The sequence below is a fragment of the Colletotrichum graminicola genome (genome assembly GCF_000149035.1).
Source record: "Colletotrichum graminicola M1.001 genomic scaffold supercont1.47, whole genome shotgun sequence".
NCBI classification, from domain to species: domain Eukaryota; kingdom Fungi; phylum Ascomycota; class Sordariomycetes; order Glomerellales; family Glomerellaceae; genus Colletotrichum; species Colletotrichum graminicola.
In genome coordinates this window covers 82,481-108,386 of record NW_007361051.1, presented here as the reverse complement: position 1 = coordinate 108,386, position 25,906 = coordinate 82,481, and the positions used below count along the sequence as shown (strand labels likewise).

The 25,906-nt window shown below is 55.5% G+C and overlaps 7 protein-coding genes across 7 annotated transcripts; 3 read left to right on the top strand and 4 right to left on the bottom strand.

Annotated features, from left to right (window-relative positions):
• Window positions 1–11: 11 nt before the first annotated feature.
• On the bottom strand, window positions 12–782 carry GLRG_09291 (uncharacterized protein; the record flags this gene model as incomplete). The annotated part of the gene is made up of 1 exon (XM_008099976.1): window positions 12–782. One exon carries the CDS (start codon window positions 780–782, stop codon window positions 12–14), a length of 771 nt encoding a protein of 256 aa, XP_008098167.1.
• A 219-nt stretch (window positions 783–1,001) lies between these two features.
• On the bottom strand, window positions 1,002–2,726 carry GLRG_09290 (major facilitator superfamily transporter; the record flags this gene model as incomplete). The annotated part of the gene is made up of 1 exon (XM_008099975.1): window positions 1,002–2,726. One exon carries the CDS (start codon window positions 2,724–2,726, stop codon window positions 1,002–1,004), a length of 1,725 nt encoding a protein of 574 aa, XP_008098166.1.
• A 2,037-nt stretch (window positions 2,727–4,763) lies between these two features.
• On the bottom strand, window positions 4,764–6,544 carry GLRG_09289 (carboxylesterase; the record flags this gene model as incomplete). The annotated part of the gene is made up of 4 exons (XM_008099974.1): window positions 4,764–5,196; window positions 5,251–5,890; window positions 5,945–6,047; window positions 6,098–6,544. 4 exons carry the CDS (start codon window positions 6,542–6,544, stop codon window positions 4,764–4,766), a joined length of 1,623 nt encoding a protein of 540 aa, XP_008098165.1.
• A 2,846-nt stretch (window positions 6,545–9,390) lies between these two features.
• Window positions 9,391–10,339, bottom strand: GLRG_09288 (uncharacterized protein; the record flags this gene model as incomplete). The annotated part of the gene is made up of 2 exons (XM_008099973.1): window positions 9,391–9,954; window positions 10,013–10,339. The coding sequence occupies 2 exons, from the start codon at window positions 10,337–10,339 to the stop codon at window positions 9,391–9,393; spliced, it is 891 nt and encodes a 296-aa protein (XP_008098164.1).
• Window positions 10,340–11,026: 687 nt separating this feature from the next.
• GLRG_09287 (polyprenyl synthetase) lies at window positions 11,027–12,469 on the top strand (the record flags this gene model as incomplete). The annotated part of the gene is made up of 2 exons (XM_008099972.1): window positions 11,027–12,232; window positions 12,308–12,469. The coding sequence occupies 2 exons, from the start codon at window positions 11,027–11,029 to the stop codon at window positions 12,467–12,469; spliced, it is 1,368 nt and encodes a 455-aa protein (XP_008098163.1).
• Window positions 12,470–14,940: 2,471 nt separating this feature from the next.
• On the top strand, window positions 14,941–16,678 carry GLRG_09286 (allantoinase; the record flags this gene model as incomplete). The annotated part of the gene is made up of 2 exons (XM_008099971.1): window positions 14,941–15,459; window positions 15,539–16,678. The coding sequence occupies 2 exons, from the start codon at window positions 14,941–14,943 to the stop codon at window positions 16,676–16,678; spliced, it is 1,659 nt and encodes a 552-aa protein (XP_008098162.1).
• A 4,407-nt stretch (window positions 16,679–21,085) lies between these two features.
• On the top strand, window positions 21,086–25,298 carry GLRG_09285 (ABC transporter; the record flags this gene model as incomplete). Its single annotated transcript, XM_008099970.1, has 2 exons — window positions 21,086–22,927; window positions 22,992–25,298. 2 exons carry the CDS (start codon window positions 21,086–21,088, stop codon window positions 25,296–25,298), a joined length of 4,149 nt encoding a protein of 1,382 aa, XP_008098161.1.
• Window positions 25,299–25,906: the final 608 nt, after the last annotated feature.

Genomic DNA, 25,906 nt, shown 5'->3' with positions numbered 1-25,906 from the left:
ATAGCAGGAGGTCACCGCCTCATTTCCATATCCGGGTCATAATTTCGACCATTGTATAAACTCCATAGCTCTTTGCGGGGCTGCCAGTCGATGCCAAGAAAACTGCCAGAGCGGCTCGCCTCGGAATTCTTAAGAGCTGCATGCTCGAGAGCGTCTTCTTTGTTGCTAAGCGGCTCCTTCCCAAGGGCCACCTCGACTTCGTCGTCACTGCTGTATCCTTCTAGGCGGTTGATGGCAAGGATCCTCCGTGCGTAACTGCCATTCAAATCACGCCTCGGTAGGAACCAGGAGACTGGCTCGGCCTCGTTGAGTATCAACGTTCGACTCTGGATCTCCTCATCATGGTGGCAGATACAAGCATCCACATGCTCAACATCCGTGGACGACTGAAGCAAGGGTGGTGTGACGACCTCGACCCGGTCCGGTCTGTAGTTACGATGCCTATGATACCGGCAAGTGCGGTCAAACACGGTGCGTGTGAGCCGTGCACTGAGAGTAGGTCGAGCGGTGTGCATCATGTCGTAGATGACGATACCGAACGGGGGACGCAGAGGTCGGACTGCAGCTTCCAAGTCTTCTGGTGTGTCTTTGAAGACTTGGTACGCAGCGAAGGCTGAGGCGCCGTCATAGCTGGGCGCAGGCTGGACGATCCTAGGAGGAATGACGGAGCAACCGGGACGGGGGCAAAGCCTGCACATCGCAATGCTGGATCCTGATCGGTGGAGAACTTGAATCAAGATGCCATTTTCTATTTCCTGTTGTTGTTCTAGGGGAGCTTTCATAGAGAGGAAGGAAATAGTAGGTGTAGTAGCAATAGATATAGAAGACGCAACCGGCCAGGCTGCACCTGCGTTTCCACTTTTAGAGCAGTAGATCAGTGGAGTTTCAGTCTCACAAGCTAAGGGCACACAGCAAAAAGGGGTTATTCTAGGTGAAGGGAAACTTGATTGTAAGAAATAGGTTGCTGAGATTAAAGATCTATAGAAATACAAGTCTTATGGCTAGTTAGGTGACACACGACTTGTTGCTCGTTGATCGCCCTTTTGATAAACGGAGGAGCTATCGTCCGAAGACGTCGGAACGTCGGTATTATCGCTCAGGACGCCTTCTATTGCTGTGACATCATCCTGGTCCTGATTCGACTGTGGAAGCTCTTCCCTCAGTTCAGCCATAGACTCTTCTGCTTGAGCGGCATACTTGCATCGAGCACGGATAGCCGCGCCATATTTGTAAAGCAAAAACGGGAATGGCACGCAGCCAAGTGCCAAGAACGCAGGTATCGAAGAAGCCCAGTTGGTTCCAAGATTCTTGTACATATAGTTCGTAAACAAAGGAAACGCCGCGCCAAATAAACTGCGAATGACGCAGTTGGCAGCGAGTACGCTTGCTGCGAATATGGTGTAAGCGTCGATAAGGTAGTTGCTTATGCCCATGAAGAGCAAGATCATTGAAAATCCGAAGGGAACACCAGCGGCAACACTGGCCATCCAGTGTATGGAAGGGTTTGTTGTCCAAGCAAACCAAAACAGCCCGATAGGACCGGCTATAGCTCCAACCATGACTGAGACCAGGCGCGTTTCCGGGGGCGCACGTCCGCCGTTCCTCTTCCGGACTCGTTGATACCGGTTGTTTTCGGGTATAGAATAGACGACTGCCGCAATCATACCGACCATCAGACCGAGGAATGGAAGACCGCCGACTCCCTGCGACCAACCTCGCTCTTGTTGATAGACAATGGGGAATGCAGCGAAGAGCATGTAAAGAGTCCCGTAGATGATGGCTGTGTATAATGAGAGAAGCAACACAATGGGTTCGCGAAATAACAATTTCCATGGCCTTGACAAGGCAGTCTTGAAAGATTGTGCCAGACTGGTCTTGCCTTTATGATGTTCCATCTTGCTGACATAGCATTTCCCCGTTCTCTTTGATAGCTCAGCAGCTCGTCGGCGAAGTAGGTACGGGGAGTATGTCTCGGGAACCAACGCTGTTCCCAGAAGCCAAAACGTCCCAGAAATGGCAGCCAAGGTACCCATGAGCCAGCGCCAGCCAGCTGCAGATCCAAGGAATCCGCCAATGATGGGTCCAAAGACAGGCCCCAACGACGGCGCTGCTGAGAAGAGAGTCATTGCCAGGCCCCTCTCCTCATCTGGGAACATGTCCGCAATGACGCCACCCGAGTTGGAGAGAGGCGATGATCCGAACGCACCGGCGAAAAACCGGAGGACGATGAGAGTCCTAGCGGAGCCTGCACCGGCACATCCGGCGCCGAAGGCGGCTAAGGCGGCGTAAGTTATGAAGAACACGGACTGGCGCCCGTATAATTCGCTGAGTGGCGCCCAGAGTAATGGCCCCAGGGCGAAGCCTAGGACGTAAAGGGAGACGCCCAAAACCGCTACTTCGTCTGATATTCCGAATTCCCGGACGATATCGTGAATGCCGCCCGTGTACGCGGATGACAAAAGTGATACAGCGAGCGTGGTGAAGGCAACCATCATGGTGATGAACCACCTAGTATTGTCGCTGTAGTTCATGGGGTTTCTGGGATCGTGGGGAATCCATTGCACCAAGAAGGGATCTGCTTCGGTTCCAGAGCCAGCATATTGGTGGTTTTCTACTTCCGGCGTTATTCCTGATTGGTCTATGACTTGGCGCCAGTATGGAATCCTTGTGCGGACTGGAGGCTCGAAGGATTCTTCGATCTGTTTTTCGGCGTTTGCTTGCGCCATCGCGGGGCAGTTCCGAGGGTTGGGTTACTCGTCGGGTGTATGGTAATAAAGAATGCACGGAGATGGCCTACGTGGGTCCAGGGGGGGAATAAATTAGAGGAGATGAAGAACTATATTTGTAGCTACTTGGTCGGACTCACCCGGTGGCCCGCCGGGCAAGCTGATGCCATCGACCGTGGCGTTGTACACCGAACGGGTTACGGGTTGAAACTAACCCTGAACTCCGTTTACACCAATCCCCTTCCTGGTTTGCTTCCTAGCCCCACGCTTGCCTTGGCCCTTGAAGAATACTTAGCTGGCTGGCATGGAGATTCAGTGCGCTTGAACAGGGATTATCGATACGTCCCAGATTGACGACACGGGATTGAGATTGCTGGACCGTTTTGAAGTCAAAGTGACGCGTCACGCTACTACAGTCTACGGAGTATGATCTGAAAGATCTTTGAGGCTCTCGAGTCATCATTTCTTTCCCATTCAAGACGTCAGCTCATCTGATTCTAGTTCCTAGTCGGATTTCTTTTGAGGGCCTACATTTGCAGTTTGACCCAAATGGGTTATTCCGTACGCGACAAATCACCTAATCGATTTCAGCATTTCGTCAATATTCTTACATGTTACCATTAGAGCCGCGGAACCTTCGGCATCCAACCTACTCTCGGCATCCGTAAGGGACTTTACGTAAAACCAATTGGTATGCGAGGTAAGACCTAGAGTCTTTACATCAGCTGCAGAAACAGAGTTGGAAGCGGGCCAGACTTACTTAGATGCACTTACTGATCTGTAAGTTGGGTACTAGCAGCCAGGTTTGACGTTGACTCCACAAGGAACGGAAGGATTGGTTGTTCGGTCAATGAAGCAACTTCTCCGTCCGTGCCAGGTTCATGGTCGTTAATTAGATGATGCGACTCTCGCTGGATGAGATCTCGACAGCACCAGTGCGTTGTGGTCCTTCTATATTGATATTATAGTATATGACACAGTCGGTTCCATTTGCTCCTTATAAATACCTGGAAGTGTTCCAATTCTCTGCATCAAAAAAAAACTCGCAGCATGTTCAGTTCTCATTTCCTAGGCCAAACATTATCCTCTACCGTCATGGTTGTCGGACCGGTGGTAAAACGTCGGCCGGTCCGATGACGAATAAGCACTTGCCAGACGGACCAAGCACTAAAACACCGTCCGTCCGCATGTTCTACTTTTATTTGGGGTTCCTATTGGGTACTTCGGAACGGCGGTTGAGAGCTTTCCGCAACCATTTTCGAATCCTTTTGCGGGGGATTTAGTCTACGATCCCTGTTTTGCGGAGTTATCGGGTCTGCAGTTCCAACATTTCTATTCCCCAAACTTCGAAGGATTACCAGGTGCTCGTTGCCAGTCAGGAAGGCATCATGAATTTATTACGGACAGTTAGAGCCGCCATGCCAATAGCAGCCTTGGTTCCTTTGTGTTGTCCCGGGGAGTCGGAACCGCGCAAGTTCCCGCTGATGGCCCGCTTGGCGCAACAGAGGACCAACCATTTACGACTTGTCGCTCAGTAGCGCATGACGAACCAGGGATGGTATAATTATGGCGGTGGCAGATACGAGGACTTGACTCCGTGGTGCGTGGCGTCCGAAGCAACTATTATGGCAAGGTAGCTTCGGCAACTGGCGTCTTGGCTCTTCATTATTAAGAAAATCCTCATGAGGACGGGTTTCATGACGCTAAATGTCTCAATTCCTCGTAGCACACAATCGAGGCCCAAAGATACGACAAAACGCAAACTTGCCTTTCCCCACACTAACTCCAAGCCTTCTATACGCAGCAATTCAAGTAATCCCTTGGCTTGATTTTGTGCGACTTACAAGCCTTCTGATAAGAGTATGTGGATGCGACCAAGCTTCTGAAGTCGTTTGGGTTTCGTTCGCTGTCAGAGTTTAGTTATAGGTACTGGGTTTGAGAATCTAAACTTCATTCCGTGTTATGCTAAAAAGTTTGTGCATCTATTATCATTTCTAGTCTTAAACTTCCTATGCAATCCAGATAATACTATATGTTCTAATACGACAAGCCAGCTATATCTGCGATGCCAGCGTAGGCAGCGCAAGCATAATCGGCTTGAAGTGTCGGTACCACCGTTACGCTACTAGAACCGCTGGCTCCCAAGAGTCCCAGCTCCAAGCCAAGAGCGCTTCCCACCTTTGGCCATCCAACCCCACCGTCAGGCTTCTTCACAAACCCACCCCAGACGCCCTGCATGTAGGAACTGAGTTGCGTCTGTGGCTGGGACGCGGCGGCGAACTTGCTGTACTGAGAGTATGTGCCAAAGACAGAGGGTATGTCGCTTGTGTGGTACGCGCCAGCGTTGGAGAATATGCTGGTAGAAGGAAATGAAGCGTCGTAGCGATAACGATAGACGGTATAACCGTTGAGAGCGAGGAAATTGGCCAACGATGATGTCGTGCAGGTAAAAATTGCGTCAGTGAAAATTCTGTCAAGTAACAGTTAGCTCACAGCAATCATCAGTGTCATCTTGGCCTCATACCTGTCAGCCACATCCGTAAGCGCGGTAGTGCCTTTGCCAGCATACAGGGCAAGGATTGAGGTCTTTGTGAGAAATGAGGTTATTCCAGCCTTGGAGAGCGCATAGTCCAAGGCGGAAGCGCCACCCGTAATGCCCATAGCGGCAAGGAAGACGCGAGCTTCATTAAGCGTTGTTCCCATCAAGATGGGAATGTTAGGCCACGTTTTTGACGTGATGCTATTCCGGACGTCGCTAACCGAGGTACCGTCGCCGTTGACGGGGGGGAAGACAAGCCCTGCAGATTCGATGTAGGCTTTGATATCTGTGGCCGAGACTTTCCGCAAGCATGCAACGGGAGAAGACTGGCTCTGGCACTTGAAATTCTGGAGAACCTTTTTGTAGCTGTCCGAGCCAGAGCCTATCAGAAGGGATTGTTGCGACTGCATGATTGCGGCCGAGAACGGCAGCGGACTGGGCGGACTTGCGAGCAGCTGCTTCACAGACTCGCCCCCGGCGGAATCGCCAAAGATTGTTACACGCGAGGGGTCACCTCCAAAGTTGGCGATATTGTTTTGAACCCACTGCAGAGCAAAGCGCTGGTCCAAGAAACCCGAATTCTGCGACCCCGTTGCTATCTCGGGGGAGTTGGAGAACCCAAAGACTGACATGATTAGCAACCATCCGACCATAAGTGATTGACAAGCAAGATCCTTACTATTCGTTCGGTAGTTTATCGTTACAACAACCACGTCTTGGGTGAGGGCAAGTGAACTTCCATCGTAGATGGGTAGACTGGCGGTTCCAAACTGCAAGTTACCCTGTGCAAGTCAGCGGGACTGCCAAAGTCATATGAATGAACTGTACTTACAGGAAACAGCCAAAACATGACAGCCTTTTTGCTTGTAGAAGATACACCGGGGGGTGTGAAGACGTTGAGGTATAAGCAGTCTTCGCTCTCTTCCGGTAGAGGCCCAGTGGGATTGCCGAAGTACTGCTTTTGCAAAGCCGGCGAGCCCCCCTGGTTCGTAAACTGTTGCATGCATGCTGGACGGAATGCTTGAGCAGTCAATGTGTTCCATGGATCGGCTGGCTGGGGAGGAGAGAACCGTTCCGGCGGTGACTTGGCGAATGGTACACCGAGGTACGCATTCGCGTAGCCAGTTGATGCAGCTGGCTGGGTCGTGGTGCCTACAATGGTACCAGATGGAATGACTACAGTCGGGCCGGCATTCTCAGCGGGCAGAGCAAATGCTCCAAGAAAGAAGGTGGATGAGAGGATAATATGTGCGAACAACGGTTTGCGGATATTACCCATGATGAGCGGCTATAGTGTCTTTGAGGCACTAGGAACGTGGACAGGGATATAAAGTAGCTGGTATTCCAAGGTGTTACAGAAAATTTCCTGATCCTGACGGCAATCAGTTACTGTTTTATACATTCTTTCCCCATTGAAAGTTATAACAAATTTTGTCGACCACCAGCAGCCCGGCGCCGCCAAGAGACAAGCTTGGCGACGCCACCAAGAGACTATTGATGTCTTTGTGTCTATTTGGCCGTAGACAATTCCATATGTTGGTGATATATACCTAACCGCTTCTAGTAAGACACCCTTACAAGCGAGTGAAACCTCTCTTCTTGCCACAAAAAGTGCACTGATAGCTCCCTTATCGAAAGACCAAGTGCACTCTTTTAATCCCTCTAGAAACGAGACTAACTTGAGAAAGGGAAAAGCAGTTAGGATGCAGAAAAAACACACCAGAGAATATACAGAGAGATACAGCTTAGGATAAATGTTAGGGTTAGAGTTAGGAGCAAGGAAATTGTTCTGGATGCTTTGAGAGGTAGTAGAGGGAGGTGAGAGGGAAGTGTTAGTGCTACGGCCAAATACCCGTACTCCTTTGTGTATTGAGAGACAACAGCTAGGTAAGACAACCCGCAGAGCCTATAGAGCTATGACGACCAAATGATTAGATCCACTGGGAACTATTACAGGCCGTTTCTGCTGCTAAAACATTCGAGGCTAGTCCCAGAGCTAGAACCACATGTTCATCGCATGCGGCCCAAGTTGGCTCGGGTCGGGCCATCTGCGTCTCCATCCTTTCATCATCTTCATTCCCCACAGCCCGATCCAGGCAAGGTGACGCCGACGGATTAGAACAAGTGGCTGGACCGTCAGAATGTTTGGCTCGGCAAAGAAACGCACTCGAAAAGACATACCACGTGGGAGGCAGTGGGGTTGAGCCGGACTTTTTGTTTAGAGAGCAACGATAGATATGGGCAGCCGAAAAGTCATCACGAATGGGTACCCCAAAGGGCAACATCGACCTGGAGATAGCTAATAGATGCCAGTCGTCAGGCCCGCAGGAGACGTGCTAGCAGAAACGCAGAAGCGTAACGAGGCTGATATCAATCCCCAAGTGCGCACTGGCTAGCCATGCTGCCGCTGGGCTGTAGCGATCAGTTCTCAAATCACGAATGTCCAAGGTGAAAAAACGTTGGCCAGTGCCGTGGCTGGGTTCTCATGCCGGACTAGATGAATAAAATACATGGTATTGATTGCTAAAGGGGTATCATTGAGTCATTATTTTCCAAGTGTTGGTTATGCCGTATTTCTTGCCCCAGCTCTGGCCCGGAGGAACGCCGCATGCCTCTGCGAGTGGTATTTGACATCGGGGGGATGCAACGGGTTGTAGAGGATGCGGCATATCTTGCATTCCATGAAGGCAGGCTTCGAGGACAGGTTGATGGTCGTCTGGACCGTCGCGACGGATTTCGAATGTGACGGTGGCTTCTTTGGGACGGCAACCACTTTCGTCTCCTCGTCGTCTCGGAGCGTGTTGAGCTTGCTGTTGGTGGCCTCCTTCAGCTCTTTTCCGCTTTTTGTCCTCGAGCTCCTCAAAACCCTCCCAGTCCTCGTTGTGTCAATGTTTCCACCTTTGTCATCGCCGTCCTTAGCATCCTCCGCGGGATCTGATGCGGGCAGTATAGGAGTGCTGGGCCGCAACCTCAGTCTGCGGGGCTCTTTGATTTTGCGGAAGACCGGAGGCGAGGACGGCGGAGTGTTGATCAGCTTTTCCGAGTCGGACAACGGGTCGGAGGACTCGGTGGCTGAACTCGATCGGCATGGCTTAAAGTAACTCAGGATCGAGCTCTTGGGTATGTTGCTGGACGGTTGGGTGGGTTGCGCCGGATGAAGTCTCGGAAGCTCTGGTGTCCGTGTGGCTGGTTCCGCAGTGGCTCTGCGCTTCTTCAGAAGCCCCGGACCTGTGTCATTGTCTTCTGTTGGGCGTGACCGTTTGCTGTATGTCCGCAGATTACGCCTGAATGAAATTAGTCCGAGTCGTGGCATGTGAGGCCAAGTATAGAATCGTACCGCTTGTCGGTTGTTGTTGGTCTTGGAACGTCGCGTTGAGTGTTGAAGCTGTGGCACAATTAGTCAGGCTGCTACACTAGGTGAACTGAGGGGAATCATATACAGCTTCGTTTCTTCCCCCATCCGTTCCATTCCTCCCGCGAAAGAATCGGCAAAGTGTGGTGTTCTTCAACCGCTGGTGTTGGCTGCAGGCGCGGATGTGACGCGACGCGCTCGATCGTATTGTTGGATGGCCGTCAGGCGAGGTGAAGGGAGATATCGGTGGCGGTTTCGAGCGCAGAATAGCTCAAAATCGGATGGTTGCCAAGTAACAGATATTGGTCAGGGGACAAAAAAGAGATAGAAAGGCCGATACTGGCACTGGGATGTGTGTGTCTTGTCTTTTCGTTGAGATGCGCGCGAGATGGTTTAATGGGGAGCTTGGGCGCGGAGGCCCCACCACAAAAAGCGCGCCGCGCGGATGACGTGCAGTAAAGCGCGTGTGAGACGCGTCGTGGTAGACATCTCGCGTCATCACGTGGGATCCCGGGACCCTTCTGCCACTCCACTCCCTACCCATGACAATTATTTTTGTTCATATTGGGGATGTGCACAGTGTTCATGCAATGCGACCCTTCGAAGATCGGAGGTTTCGGGGTCGGTTGTTGCAGGCCGTTCGGTCCGCTGTCGTCGCTGCAGCTTTGGGGACCGGAGGGGAAGAGCTCCGATGCGACGGAAAGCAGTACGGATACAGTCGTAGCATTCGATGTTTCGGACTCGTGATGCTTGTTGCATTTTGTTGCATCAAACTATGACATACCCTTCAGTCGTCGCCGTATTCTCTCGTCTGTGTCCGGTGTCTTGGTGTCGAGGAGCACCGTTGCGTCCTCTCCCGACTTGCCGCCGCCGCTGCCTGCCTCGCCCAAGACCCATGTCTGCATCACTTCCTTGATCTCTTCCGGCTCCTCGCGGTTTGCCTTGGCCTCTGTCATCCTCCACACGTATCCCGAGTAAACGACGACCTCTGCGACAAGCACAAGGATGGAGCCGGCGAGGGTCAGGAAAATGCGCGCCGTGACGGACCACCAGCGGGAGGCGATCCATATCGTCGCGGCAACGCCGACGATGCTGACGAGGAAGTTGAAAATGACCATGACCTGTTTTTGCACATCGCCGAGCGTAACCTCGTCATCGCCGTTGTCCGCCTCGCGCATGGGACGGTTCACTTCGGCAAATGCATGTGCTCTCGACGCGGTGCCGGGTACCTGCTGAGAAAAGTTGTCGGTCCGGGACGACTGCTTCATCATGCGTTGGTATGTCCGTTCCTCTTCTTCGCGTCGCAGATGGGCCATCAGGGCTTTGTACTCGGCAGACTACAAACGGACTGTTAGCGAGTTGGCATCAGACGAACGGGTGGTTGTGACGTCGTACAGGCTCTGGCTGTGGAGGCGGCGGAGGAATGTACACGTTGGCGCCTCGGAGCAGACCCTCCAAGCTGAATCCATCGATACCCTCGCTCTTCAAGTCCCTCCACAGATGGAGAACCTGGCTATGTGTGATGGGTTCCCCGACGGCCGGGGGATTGAGAGTCGGTTCTTCCGTGTTGGGCGTTGCTACAGAAGTGGCTGACCCATCTGACGTCGGTTCCTGCGCTGCTGTGCCCGTCTTCGATGTGTCCGTCTCGTCCCGAATCGATCTCACCTCAGCCAGCCTCTGCAGGCCGTCGGCGATGGAAGGCGTTACCGTAAGCTGTACCATAACTGCGTCTGTGCCTTGTCTCTCACGCTGTCATGTCGAGATTGACACTGATTGAGGAAGGGAACGAAAAAAAAAAATAGTAATTGTCAAAGCTAGATCGGGGTAATTGATGCAAGTTCTGTGTATCCGTACAGAGTACCTAGGTATCCTCAGTACAGGATCTGTACCTCAGGTACCTACCTAGGTAGGTAGATAACTACCACCTCAAACGGCAAGTAAGCTCAGCAGCTCCTGCCGTACTCCGTAGTATCCGGTGTCTCTCCTTCCCTCCCTCTGCCCCCCCCCCCCCAGAAAAAAAGCTCAGACCACGCTTAGCATTCAACGCCTTACAGCCAATCAAAACTTGAAAGACCCCATTCTTTCTCTGACTGAGTACGTACCTCAGCTCAGCTGTCACTTGCAAGCTCACCAATAGGAAGCGGTACGTACCTTACCTAAGGCACATGAAAGGGAAAGATCGGACCCGACAGGCTCTTGCTGAATTTCTCAGCGTGGAAAAAAGGGAAAAATAAAAATAAAAAATAATAAAAAAAGTCATCGTCTCGGACAATTATCCCCCCCCGTCTACAGCTGTCAATTGCCTCAACCCCCGGTGCCGAGCAAGGTCTAGAATAACCCAGATGCTGTCGGTCCCTCTGGCGATTCTTTTCGTACCCCATTGATACTATTCGGAGCACTACCGGAGCCATGCAGCTCCGTCAAGGGGCCGCCGTGCTGCGCAGCACCACATCGATAACGTCACGATCTCTCCTCTCCTCGTCTTCCTCCCGATGCGCCCAATGCCGGCGGACCGCGACCCTCGACCTCCGGTTACCTCTGACCAGCGCTCTGTACCACTCATCGTCAAAACGGTCCTCGGCATGGGGCGCTGCCGTGTCTGTCGCATCCAACATGGCCGCCAATGCCGTCAACCGCGTCCTCCCCAAAGGGGACATGCACATCGACCCGCTGCGGACGGTGGCCAAGGAGATGAAATTCCTGACCGGCAACATCCGCAAGCTTCTGGGTTCCGGCCACCCTTCTCTGGACCGCGCCGCCAAGTATTACACACAGGCCGAGGGCAAACACATGCGGCCCCTCATTGTCCTGCTCATGGCGAGAGCCACTGCCCTCTGCCCCAAGGGCCCCCGACTGCACTCCGCCCAACCGATGGGCGGTGTTGATACCGCGATATCCCCTCCCAACATCCTCGTCGACGTCAACCCGAGCTCTCCCCTGACGAGCCCTGCCGTCGAGCCAACCGAGGTCGACTCTGATATCCTGCCTTCCCAGCGCCGCCTCGCCGAGATCACCGAGCTGATCCACACGGCCTCCCTGCTCCACGACGATGTCATCGACCACTCGGTGTCGCGCCGTGGATCGCCCTCGGCGAATCTCGAGTTCGGCAACAAAATGGCCGTTCTGGCTGGCGATTTTCTTCTCGGCCGCGCATCCGTTGCTTTGGCTCGCCTGAGGAACGCCGAGGTCATAGAGCTTCTCGCCACCGTCATTGCCAACCTGGTCGAGGGCGAGTTCATGCAGCTCAAGAACACTGAGCGGGATGAGCGGAGACCCGTGTGGTCCGAGGACGCGCTGGCCTACTACCTCCAGAAGACGTACCTGAAGACGGCCAGCTTGATCTCCAAGTCGTGCCGTGCATCCGCCATCCTTGGCGGCTCCGACGCTGCTTCGGTCGAGGCGGCGTACGCCTACGGCAAGAACCTGGGTCTCGCATTCCAGCTGGTTGACGACATGCTCGATTATACTAGGAGCGAGAAGGAGCTGGGCAAGCCGGCCGGAGCCGACCTTGAGCTGGGTCTCGCGACAGCCCCACTGCTGTTTGCGTGGAAGACGATGCCCGAGTTGGGCGCCCTAGTCGGCAGGAAGTTTGAACAGGAGGGCGACGTTGCAAGGGTGAGTGTGCAGTGCATGCAACGCCATCCACAGACTTTTTATGGAAAAGAAGGTTATGACTAACACGGGTTTCAGGCACGCCAGTTGGTTCTCCAGAGCGACGGCATCGAGCAGACGAGGGCACTGGCTGAGGACTATTCGGAGCGGGCCATCGCAGCCATCAGCGGGTTCCCTGACAGCGAGGCCAAGGACGGTCTCGTTGAGATGGCCGTCAAGGCTTTGAAGAGGACAAAGTAAGCAATCGACTGAGCAGGGGGGGGCGGCAAGGTCCGGTCACTACCATTACCACACCTGTACAAAACGAAGAAACCTGGAATGCACGCATTGTGGTATGTGCATTCGACACTGTATAACAGACCATCTTGGGCTCCTTACAGGGTACATGTAACGATATTATTATACAACTAGACGGCGGTTGGGGAGGGAGAGACGACGCATGGGATCGCAACCGAGGTAGAGGTGATGCAAACCTTCAGCTCAACACCACAAAACTTCCTTTTTTCTCTTCCTTTTTTTCTCCCTTTCTCTTTCACCTTTTGACAATGGTCCTTCCAGAATCGAGTTCGCCGCGAGAGGCACGGGTATTGGGCGAGGAGCAAGATTCCCAAGATTAATGTCCATCGACTTTCCGCGTCCTGGCAACCCGGCACTCACCAAGGCGCGTTGATGTTGGCACAGCGGATCTGCATGTCTGATTGGGGAGACGGGGAAATCTCTTACTCGATCAAAACACGGCCATGCGGACATGCTAAACAACGAGCGCTGCGACGGCGAGCTCCGTTGAGAGGATGACTCTATCACCTTGTTCCGTTGTCGGACCTGCAGCGTTGACAGCAGCAAATGGCACGAGGCGCAGGGGTCGCTCAGGGATCAGCGAAGCTTGATCGAAGTCCTAAGTTTCCCGCCATTCGAATCAGGGCAGTGGATGGAACGGGACACAAAACAGCAGAGACGAGAAACAGGGTATCGGAACCGGATCGCGCGATTACGGGTTAAGGCACCCAAAGGCATGCTCGGCTGGAGATGACTTGGCGCACAGGGGACGGCGGGTGGGCTGGCTGTGGCCGAACCGGTCGACCTTTTTTTTCTGTTCTTTTGAGCGGGAGGGATATGAGTTCTGTTCCATTCATCGGTGTATATTACATACACCACGCACTACATTCCATGGACCTTGTCATGACCGGTTGTCGGTCCATGAGGCTTCTCGTCACCATGCCCCCCCCCCCCACCCACCTCACATCCCGAAAATGGATCGATGGCCGGTATGGAGTTGGACTCGGCAGGTCGGTCAGCGAGGCGGCGGCCAGGATCGAACCAAAACAAAGCAAAGCAAACCCCGGCCTTCCATTTACTGCAGTCACCGGGAGAAGATTCTGCACCCAAAGTGGGTGAGTAATAAAGACCAAGCCCCACGACGGGGGTGCATGAAAATGGCGGACTAGGCCACGCAAAAGTAGCCGTCTTTTTACTCGATTATTACTCGATCATTACTCGATCGAAACTCCCAGGTGAAGCTTACTACGTACAAGTAGACGACGCCTCTTGCTGCGCCAACATCAGCGGAGCCAGAACGAGATAAGCCGATGGACACGCGGATATGGGATAAAGGCCGAAAACCTAAAGCAGCAAAAAGAGAGAGGAGAAACCCCCCCCCATTCCCTACTCTGTGCTGTTCCGACAACGGCCGGTGAACGCCGCGACTCTCTCTCCCAGTCACTGACACGTGCCTTTTCTATTTTCCCTCCCTTCGTCCTCGGATGACTAACGTCTTCCCGATCAGCCACATCCGACGATTCGCTGGCCAATCAGCATCGCCCGATAACGACTTCGAACACCTTCAGGGTCCGTCCACGTCCACGGTCCCCCGGGCCGCACTCGGCCTCGATAGGCTGAATGGGAGGGTCCCCCCGTCGGAGGAGAATGTTTGATAACGCACCCCACACAACACCAGTAAGTAATAGCCGGCAGTACTCCGTATGCAGCTAGGACTGACTGACTGGTGGGCAAGTAGGTTGAGTGAGTTTGGTTGGGCAATGGTCACCGACCAGTCGATGAGCGATGGGGATGATGGGGGAAAACACCTCGAGGGCAACAAGACTTGGCGGCGTGGACGCAGAGGGTCTCGGCTGGCTGATTCCTTGTGGCCCCCCTTTGTCTTGTCAGGATGGTCCTTGACCCGTCACTTGGTCCTTTGTCCTGTCAGATGTGCATTGTTTATCTTATCGGGGCCTGGAAGGTCTGGAAATGGAAGCTCAGAAGCATTCCGTCTGAACTCAAGGTGGGCGGACTGTGGATCGAGCTCTCTTCCTTTTTGTTCTTCTTCCCTTCTTCTCTCTTCACCCGTCTTGTCTTCTCTCTAGTCAAGAGTCCCATAGCTTCCAAGAAGCTCCTCTGCCTTCTGCTTATAGTCCCCGCGTTGCAATACCCAAGGCCGCTTGCCTTAACTCACCAACCTTCAGCGCAGTCTTCACCATCTGGGCTCGCTTACATCTCGTTATCCCAAGCCCCGTCACCCGTCCCTTATCTACCTCACTACCCCTCCGCGCCGCGACCAAGATAAGCCTCTCCCTTCCCCAGAAGAAGCAACGAACTCTCAAAGAACGTGCTCCGCGGGGTAAGCTATTCAGAATTCGCCGCCTTTTCCTTATCGGACCTCCCCAAGCTCCAAGGCGAGCTTATCGTGAACCCTCCCGGCAGTTCTCTTCATCATGGCCGCCACCCAAGACACCACGGCTCCCCTCGTCGTCCTCGTCTCAACGCGAGCAGTTCTCACCGTTGCCGAGGACGAGCTGGTTCTCACCCCTGCCACGATAACGATATCCCCCGCCACCGGCAAGATCGTCAGCGTCACCCCCACCGTCCTCCCCAAGACGTCATTCCCTGCCTCGGCAGTCTACATCGACTATGGCTCAAAGCTCCTGCTGCCCGGCCTCGTCGACGCCCATGTCCACCTCAACGAGCCCGGGCGCACGGAATGGGAAGGCTTCTGGACCGGCACGCGGGCCGCTGCCTCTGGCGGCGTCACGACCGTCGTCGACATGCCGCTCAACGCCATCCCGCCCACCACGACGGTGGCCGGCTTCAAAGAGAAGCTCGCGGCGAGCCGGGGTCAGTGCTGGGTCGATGTTGGTTTCTACGGCGGCGTGATCCCCGGAAACGCCGATGACCTGTTGCCTCTCGTCGAGGCCGGCGTGCGAGGCTTCAAGGGCTTCCTCATCGAGTCGGGTGTAAGTCGCAGGCACACACCCAGCAAGCCTCCTGTCAAGGAAATGTTCCATATGGTTTGCTGACAGCCCATTGCAACAGGTTGACGAATTCCCCGCCGTCTCCTCGCAAGACGTAGCCCTGGCCATGGAGAAGCTCAACGGCACGCCCACCACGCTCATGTTCCACGCCGAGATGCTCCCTCCCATCACCGACTCGGTAGGCGACGCCGTCCAACAGTCCGAGCCCCCCCTCGCCCCCACCGGCGAGCTCGACTCCTACCAGACCTTCCTCGAGTCTCGCCCTCCGGCCTTCGAGACCTACGCCGTCGAGCAGATCCTCTCGCTCGCGCACCTCGCGCCGGACCTCCACCTGCACATCGTCCACCTGTCGGCGACGCAGGCCATCCCCATCCTCAAGGAAGCCCGGAAGAAGGGCATCAACATCACCGCCGAGACGTGCTTCCACTACCTGGGCTTCGCCTCCGAGGACATCGCCGACGGGGACACCCGCCACAAGTGCTGCCCGCCCATCCGCGAGCGCTCCAACCGCGACAGCCTGTGGGAGGAGCTCGTGGCCGAGGACTCGTGCATCAAGACCGTCGTCTCGGACCACTCCCCCTGCACGCCGCAGCTCAAGCTCCTGCCGAGCCACCTCGAGCCCGCGCCCCCGGCCGACGCCGACGCGCCCAACATGCACCACTCGGACTCTGGCGTCGACATGACCATCCCCGGCGAGACCGTCGACAAGATGATTGCCGAGAAGACGCTCGAGGACGCGGCGCTGGCCGTCGCCGACGCCAGCTCGCGGGGCGACTTCTTCGCCGCCTGGGGCGGCATCTCCTCCGTCGGGCTGGGCCTGCCGATCGTCTACACGGAGGCGAGGGCGCGCGTCGCCGCCGCGCAAGGCGACGAGGCCGTGGCGCCGTCCATCATCGACATTGTGCGGCTGTGCAGCCAGGCGACGGCGAAGCAGGTCGGCCTCGCGCACCGCAAGGGCGCGCTGAGGGCCGGCATGGACGCCGACGTCTGCGTCTTCGACGACGCGGACGCGTGGACGCTGCGCTCCGGCGACATGCGGTGGAAGAACCGGGTCTCGCCGTGGGAGGGGCACGAGTTCGCGGGCCGCGTGAGGGAGACGTGGGTCCGCGGCCGTAAGGTGTTCGAGTACGGCGGCGCGAACGGCGGGTTCGTCTGCGAAGGCCCCATCGGCGAGGCCATCACCGAGAAGCGCGTTGCTTAACGACGGAGCAGCATTTGGTCAAGGAGGGTAGCAGGGGGCAGAGGGCGACGGGGTTCGGAGCATCTGTTTTGCAGGCGATGCCCTGGGAGGCAGGCGTCGTGGACTTGGCGAAGGGCGTTCTGGGTAGATGGCATGAATGATATCAATGAAGATTCAACGACATGACTTGGCACGGGCATCTTGTTCGTAAACGCGCGGCGCCTGGTGACTTGTGAGTTCCCAAATGCATCGCCGAGGTGCCTGAGGTACGGTGAGGCATAGAGGAGTTGGGCTATCGTCAGCTGCTGTGGCAAGCTCAAAGGGTTGGAACGAAAACTCTGTAGCATCGAGGCGGTTGAAGGCGATTCCGGGGTCTGCTGCACGGCAACGGCCTCTGGGATACTGAGATACATCAGACTACCAGTGCGCCTCGATCAGGGTTACTTGTGTGCCAAGACAGTCGAGATCCCGTATGGATCTAGTCGATGGAAGATCATCGGATCTGGAAGGCGGCTCCAAATCAGCGTTTTCTGTGATTCTCGAGGACGACGGCGAAAGTAGTCGTAACGGATGAGGTGAAATGTGTTTTTCTTAGCATGACAGATGTCTCGGGTGGGTGAGGGGAAGATTCTATCGTCATCTCACGTGGAATTGTGGACTGTATATAATTGGGGTGACTATCAACGCGGGGGGGGGCGACATTAACAACCTGAGTTGATAATCTCGGATGTGATGAGTTTCGGTTGAGATAATTTCTATTCGACTTGACAACCTCGGTCTGTTGTAGCTACTCATGGAGTCGAGATTGCTTCCCTTGGTGAGCTGCTCCAGGCATACGCAATCGCCTCATGGTACAAGATGTACATCAGAGGGTCGCTAGCACCAAAAACTACTCCGAGTAAACATTTGATGATGCGGTTGACTATACAAATTTTCCAAATTTCAGCTTCGAAATTTACTCCCCGAGACTTTTTGGGGGCAAGCATAAGCCTATTGGGTTTGGCATTTTGTTCTAGGACATATCGTAATGGTTTTACGTTGCAGAACCTCCGACACGACCACAGGCGAGTGAGTTCCTTGGCACCTTGTTCACCTGCCACCATCTTCCAACGACTGTCCATCTCGGGCGGTCCGCTCGGAGTACTTGCCAGCAGAATGCAAGACTCTCTAAGGAATCCATAAGTCAAGACAGAGGTCTCGGTGGCTCCGCCTGGACGACCAGATTGCATGCAGGTCAAGGAATGACTGATACTTGGCTGTTTATAAAGGCTCTTGATTGATTGTGAAGAAGCGCAGGACAGCTCAGTTGGACCAATACGAACAATATCCACATACTTGGTATGCAGACAGTTGCCCGAGATTCTGCGGCCTGTCGGAATTCGAATCTTCTTCCAAGGTAATATGAAACTTCCCATGCTGGCAGTGATGTTTTCCAAAAGATGAGCCCCGGTGAGAAAATCGGACAGAATGAATCGACAGTTGCTATCCTGGAGATTTTCTAATCTCAGTGGCGGCCTAACTGGATTCTTCAATGCGCGGGCTTATTCGGCCTATCCCGAATCGAACCCTGAAAGGGAGAATAATAGCTTGTATAATGTCGTTGTGGGCAGAATTTCGTGCTTAAGCTTAAACCTTTATTTACAGTTGAGTAAATACAGAGAGTATCTTATGGGGTGGATCCGTCTCCAGTCATCAACTTACCCTCGTTCGTCGTTGAAGAGAATGCTCGTGACTTGGATGGTCGTGCCCGTGGTCGGTGAAGAAAGCTAATGAGCAAATCTCACACCTCCCGGTCTCTGGAAAACGACTAGAGAGATGAACGATGAACCCCAGTCCTGGTGGAGGATCGAAGGCCCATGAAGTCCAAGCTTTTCAAGAACAACCAGGTATAAATAAGCTCCGCCTGTTATGTAGGGAACAACCTGCCCTAACTTGCATTGATGCATCACACATCAAGATATGCGTCTGCACAGCGAGAGCCACCATGGCATCGCGACTATACCTATGAGAACACACCAGACGAAGGGTCTGCCTGCCACGGTTTCACAGAGGTGGTATCCGTAAGCTACCAGAGTATCACATAAATGCTCCCCGCATCTATGAGGAATCAACTTTAAGTTCTCCACAACCAAGGTTGCATGCGTTCTCCCTAAAAAAGCATCGGCCCTTTGCTTAACTCGCTGTGTTCCTGACGTTCGCATGCGCGCTTTTCACTCCCCTCAACAGGGCAGAGTCAGGCTTGGCAAACACAACGCAGCAATTGCAAGGTCCCCTTGCCAGGAACACGACAAACGGCGACCCCGGACGGTTACCGGCTCGGCTCGGCTAGGGAACGACTAACCTACCAAGAGTTCCGGCCGAGAAAGGGCTCGCTTCCCACGCTCACTCGCTCGTATTGTTCGGTTAGCGGCCTCGTCTATAGAGTTTGGCTCGCTTGGGGAAACAGTAGGGAACCTGGCGACAGCGGGGCCGCGTTCCATACCGTATATGCATGTTTACTTGTTTGTACTGACGGACTCGGACACACCTTTCGTCCCTCCACGTCCAGTCAGTTGGTCCCGGCATTACTACGGTTACTTACTATTTAGTTTAAATTCATCGACCGTCAACTCTAACCTTGCCAGCTTGCTTGCCTCTAGTGTAAGCGAGCTGCCGGAAGCGAGGACAGCCGATGGGGGACCCCGCCGGCCCATCGGGTAACGGTCGACCAATACCAGCCAGATTCCGCCAGGCAGCCAATCCCCCCCATCATCCCCATCCTACCCTCCAGGATAAATATGATGTGACGACGGCTTTCGAGTTCATCCCGCCTACCGTCCTAACAGGACAGACAACCCGAGGCGAGGCGTTAGGCTACCGCAAGCGGCCATCCCCCATCCATCCTACCGGTACACTACATCAGGTTCCCCCCTCCCAACAGCCATCGGGCTATACCGTTTTCTTATTGGCCTGGTCGGTGTGGCGGGTGTTCAGCTTGGCTAAGTGTTTCTGGAGCAGAATGTGGAAGAAAGAAGAGGGGGGGAAAAAAGGAATGGAAAAGAACCTGGAATGTTCATTTGCCAAACTTGCCCATGGCGTCGCATTTTCCATCTAAGGAACTCGGATCCATCTACATTTCACCATCTCATCCACACGCCTAACCTCATCCGTCGCCAGAGGAAGTGAGTGTAAGCAGGGCAGCTTGAAGGAATTGATTCCCCCCCCGGCCAAACTGTCCCATTCACTCCACATGAAGCGCGCACTTCAATCTGATTATATCCGTCACCCCGGATCCTTGCACAATGGAATGCCCCTCTTCCGCGTGGTGGAAAAAAAAACAAAAGAACAGCCACTGGTTCCCACCACGCGAGCGAGTAATTACTCCCATAGAGTCCTACCGTGCCTCGCTTGTTTTAGCCTCCATCGTTTGCCAGACGAACTGGTCGATATTCTTAGCTAAACGATTTCCACGTTCCTGGCCTCTTATTATAGACTAGATCTTCAGCTAAGAGGGAGGTGCCTCACACCGTAACCGACAAGACAAGGGGGGAGACTGTGGACATGCATGTGGAGGAGGATGCAGCAGCGGACGCGCGCCAGCTGCATCTGTGATCCCAGGCTCGCTTCGCTCTGTCCGAGCTGATAGGAATCCCAGACGACCAACACATACCACTACACCCTTCGTACTGGACGGTTCTCGATGCGGGTGGGGGTGGAGGGGGCCATGGGGTCCAGGGCCAAGAGCGTTTCCTCGACTGCGTTGCATCTCGGTTGCTACCCGTGTGTTTGATTTCCACCATGGCGGGTGTCGTCGCTTGCAACATATTGCTCAAGCCCTTTCTTTTTCCCCTTCTTTCTTCACTTTCTAGGTATAGTTCCAACCGTTCCAAGGAGCGCCGCATGCATGCCGGCGATTTGACATATCGTCTCATCTCTGCTACATAATCGTCTTGGTGTACTGTCTCGGTTTCCCTCACCGTCCATCTTACGCCGCCGCATCTTTCTGCACGTCCTCCTCGTTAGGAGGCCACGAGCGTCACACACGACGATTCCCGTGCCAACAGCACCACGTATTACCCATATGATCGCCCGCCGTCTCAACGCCTCTCCCGCAAGACACAGCTGCAAGATCTGACCCCGATTCCTGTCAACCGATCCCCGGCAACCGAAGGCTATTTGCTTGTTCCCTCCTCGGGCCTCTTCCATCTCTGACAAGATCACACATGCTTGTCGCGTACAACACATAGTGTGTCTTGTCTAAGAGGCTGCGAATCCCCACCGCCCGACCAAACCATCTGCGCAAACCGCCATTACGTAGCCATCATCTAATATCCTTTGTTAGCCAAGCCTCACCCATCGATTAGCATGCGAGCTTTGCCGTCATAAAACAGAGGTAGAGAGCCCAGCCTGTTGGCCAGCGCATTTTCTGCGTCGTCGCACATGCCCCCCATGTCTCAACCAGCCGGCGACAATTCCGACCTCGGCTCGTCCAAGAGCACGCCTCAACAGCAATCACAACCGCCGGCCGATGACCAATCCACCGTCATCCATGTGGACAAAATCGAGGGCGCCAGCTCTGTTGAAACCTCAATGGACCCGGTAGCGCCGACCGAACCAACCGAACTGAGTCGCTTCTCGCTTTCCGGCGCCGGCCACATCTCGCTCGACGACGTCGAGGCCGTTGATGTTCAAATCCGCGGCCTGGCTGTCACCGTTGACACCTCGCCGTCATGGTTCGACCCTGCGACCTACCCCGAGTTGGCACGGGCAAAGTTCAATCCTGAACCGAGCTCCAAAACTCTGTTGCACCATGTCAACGCCTCCCTGCACCCCGGGACCCTGACGGCCATCATCGGCGGCAGCGGGTCCGGAAAGACGACGCTGCTGAACACCATGTCGGAACGCATGGTAAGCGCACGTCTGGCCCAGGGCGGCTCCATCACCTTCAACGGCGACGAAGGGATTCACGGCGCTCGGCACGCCTATGTCATGCAGCAAGACGTCCTCCTCCCCACCCTGACGGTGCGGGAGACGCTGCGATATTCCGCCGACCTGCGACTGCCGCCACCCACGACGGCCGAGGAGCGGATGCGCATTGTGGAGGAGGTCATCCTCGAACTGGGACTCAAGGAATGCGCCGATACAAGGATAGGAAACAGCCAGCACAGGGGGTGCTCCGGAGGCGAGAAGAGGAGGGTCAGCATAGGCGTCCAGATGCTGGCGAACCCCTCGGTCCTTTTCCTCGACGAACCGACGACCGGCCTGGACGCCACGAGCGCTTTCCAGCTCGTGCGCACGCTGAAGAGGTTGGCGACCAAGGGCAGGACCATCATCACGACCATCCACCAGCCGCGGTCGGAGATTTGGCATCTGTTCGACAACCTCATCATCCTGACCAAGGGAAGCCCCGTGTACTCGGGCCCCGCCGGCGAGTGCCTGCCGTGGTTCGACCGCATGGGCTTCAAGCTGCCGCCCTTTGTCAACCCGGCCGAGTTCCTCATCGACATCGCCGCCATAGACAACCGTACGCCCGAGCTCGAGGCCGAGACAACGGCGCGGGTCGACCGGCTCAAAAGCGCGTGGGTCAGCGAGAGCGAGAAGAGGTTCGAGCCTTCCGAGAAGGTCGTCCAGGCCGTGGGACGACGGCCAGGCGCCAGGCCCGGGACCAACAAGCACGCCACGTATGGGCGGCAAATCAAAGTCTTGACCGACAGAACCTTCAAGGTCACGTATCGCGACCCGATGGGCATGCTGGCGTCCATCTTGGAAGCGGTCCTCATGGCTGCCGTCACCGGATATATCTTCTTTGACCTGCCCAGGGATCTCTCCGGCATCCGCTCTCGGCAGGGCGCTCTCTACACCTGCACAGGTCTCCAGGGATACCTTACGCTCATGTTCGAGGTCTACCGGCTCACCGTCGACATACCGACGTTCGACCGAGAGCACAGCGAGTCTTGCGTCGACGCAGTCCCGTTCCTTGTCTCCCGCCGGCTGGCCCGCCTCTTTACCGAAGACCTGCCCGTCCCCTTCCTGTTCTCCGTCATATACTATTTTTTGTGTGGCTTCGAACCAGACGCCGGCCAGTTCTTTGTCTTCTTCGCCATCACCCTGCTCACTCACTACATCGCCGTCACATGCGCCGTCACCTGCGTGGCCGCGTCGAGGAATTTCCCGGGCGCCAGTCTGATTGCGAACATGGTATTCACCCTGCAGAGCATGGCCTGCGGCATGTTCATCCAGGCGAATTCGATCCCAGTCTACGTGCGCTGGCTGAAGTGGATCACGTATTCGGTGAGTTTCTGCTGCTGCACTTACCCCTGACTCCCCATCCTCCTCACCTTCTGACACTGCGCAGTTTTACTCGTTTGGTGCCTATTGCGGTAATGAGTTTGAAGGGAACTTCTACGACTGCCCGGCCGAAGGCGGCATTTCGAATCCGGAATGCGCACAGTACACCGGTCGTTTCATCATGAACTCCCTTGGCTTCCCGAGCAACTGGGTCTGGAGGCCTATCGTCGTCATGGAGGCCTTTATCGTCTTCTTCTGCGTCTTGTCGGCCGTCGGACTCCAGTACATCAGGCAGGAAATGACGATCGCGCGCGCGAGGAACTCTGACACCGATCTGTCGGCCGGGAAGGAGAAGATGACGGCGCGGTCCATCTCCGAGGTCCGCACCATCAACGTGGAGCTGGACGGCTTTGCGCTGGCCCTGGACAAGAGGGCGCCTTCGGGGAAAAGGCTACCGACGAAGACGATCCTCAACCCCATCGACGCCACTTTCCATGCCGGCAAGCTGAACATCATCATGGGGCCTTCCGGCAGCGGCAAGACGTCCCTCCTGAACGCTATGGCTCTGCGGCTCCATAACAGCATCAGCACGCGCCATCTCCCTTCTGGAAGGCTTACGTTCAACGGTGCCTTGCCGTCCAACTCGGTCGTCCGCTCGGTGTGCTCGTACGTTTGCCAAGACGACGACGCGCTTCTGCCGTCCCTGACGGTGCGTGAGACACTCCTGTTCTCTGCCGGGCTGCGGCTTCCATCACATATGAGCAAGGAGGAGAAGGCTAGACGGGCGGAGGAGGTGCTGCTCAAGATGGGACTCAAGGACTGCGCGGACAACCTGGTCGGGAACGAGCTCGTCAAGGGCATCTCGGGGGGCGAGAAGCGACGGGTCACAATTGCCGTGCAGCTCCTCAGCGACCCCCGTGTGCTGCTCCTTGACGAGCCGACCAGTGGCCTGGACGCGTTCACGGCGAGCTCCATCATGGAGGTGCTGCAGGGCCTCGCCAACGAGGGACGGACCCTCATCCTCACGATCCACCAGGCCCGCTCCGACCTGTTCAGGCATTTTGGCAACGTCCTGCTCCTCGCACGCGGCGGCTCCCCCGCGTACGCCGGTCCCGCCAAGGACATGCTGGCCTACTTTCTGCGCCAGGGGTTCGAATGCCCCACGCACAGCAACCCGGCCGACTTTGCGCTCGACCTCATCGCGATCGACCTGCAGCACGAGGCGAGGGAGGCCGAGAGCCGCGAAAAGGTCAGGAAGCTGGTGGACGCGTGGCGGAGAGAAGCCGAGGCGGCGCCGGGCGAAAAGACGGACGAGAAGACGGGCCGGCTGTCCGGCATTGACGAGGAAGACGGAACAGCCCAACAACAGGCCGAGCCCACGACGCAAGCCCGAGATGCGATTACGAGGGCTTCTAGCTCGGCCGACCGCGCCGCCGCCGTCCGAGGGCCGCGCGGGTCCTTCAACAAGACGAGCCTCGCGACGCCGGCCGAGCTGGGCGCCCTCGTCCGCAAGCGCGCGTCCTTCCTGACGGCGTTCCCGCTCCTCCTCCACCGCGGGCTCATCAACTTCCGGCGGCAGCCGCCGCTGCTCCTCGCGCGCATCATGCAGGTGGCCGGGCTCGGCATCGTCCTCGCGCTATTCTTCTCGCCGCTCAAGAACGACTACTACTCGGTGCAGAACCGCATGGGGTTCGTGCAGGAGGTCGGGGCGTTCTACTTCGTGGGCATGCTGCAGAACGTGGCCGTGTACCCGGCGGAGCGCGACGTCTTCTACCGCGAGGACGACGACGGCGTGTACAGCGTCGAGGCCTTCCTGGCGGCGTACTCGTTGCTGGAGCTGCCGTTCGAGATCATCAGCTGCCTCATCTTCGGAGTGCTGGCGGACCTGGCGGTGGGGTTCCCGCGGACGGTCACCATGTACTTTGTCTGCGTCTTCTCGTGCTTCGGCATCGTGTCGTGCGGCGAGTCGGTTGGCATCATGTTCAACACGCTCTTCGGCCACACGGGCTTCGCCGTCAACATCACATCCGTCGTCATGTCAATAGCCAACACGATGGCGGGGATCCTATCCATCGATATGCCCAGGGTATTCAACATCTTCAACTACCTGTCGCCGATCCGGTACGCGACGCGGGCGATGGCGCCCTACAGTCTCGAGTCAGTGACCTTCACGTGCACCGACGGACAGAGGTTGCCGGACGGGCGGTGTCCCGTCGAGACGGGCGAAGACGTGCTGAACCTGTACAAGCTAAACGTGGACCCTAAAGTCAACATTGCGGCGCTGGCCGGGTGCGTCATCGTCTACCGGCTCGTCGCGTGGGCACTGTTGCGAAGTGTGCGGACGCGTTTGGACGGGTCGAAGAAGAGAGGTTAGAGTTGGCTGCGTGGACTTTTATTTTTATTTTTATTGTGATTTCAAATCATGGCATTGACGTTTGCATATCCGGTGTTCACAGCAGGCGGGCTCATATTGTCTTATATACCTCCATTGTGTCTGTTAGTATTCAAGTCGATTAAATCAGCGTCGTTTGTCAAACTTGGATATGAAGCTCTCTCTTGGTTCTTCTTCAACCTGTCCTGTCATTCTTGTTCCCATCTCCCAACCTCCATGTCAGTGGTGGAAACGGCCAATCGAAGCTATCCTACAATCAGCCAAAAAGCCGAGCAAAAGCTCCTCCCCCTCTCCATCCAGCTTTATCGATAGCCGAGGAAGAGCGTTGAGGAATATGATCCTGGTCGACGTGACATGAAACCCAGGGAACCCGACAGGCGATGATGTAAATGCCGCGGCGCCGATAAGCTAAGGTCCGATTCGGAAGCTATGCAACGTTTATAGTGGAGTTTCGCTGAGCGATAGCGGCGCCAGCTCGTAGAGCTGTGAGATGATACGCACATGAGTCGATCACTCACTCACTCACTCACTCACTCACTCACTCACTCACTTACGCTCACACTCAGAGACGCAACTCACTCACCCCATTT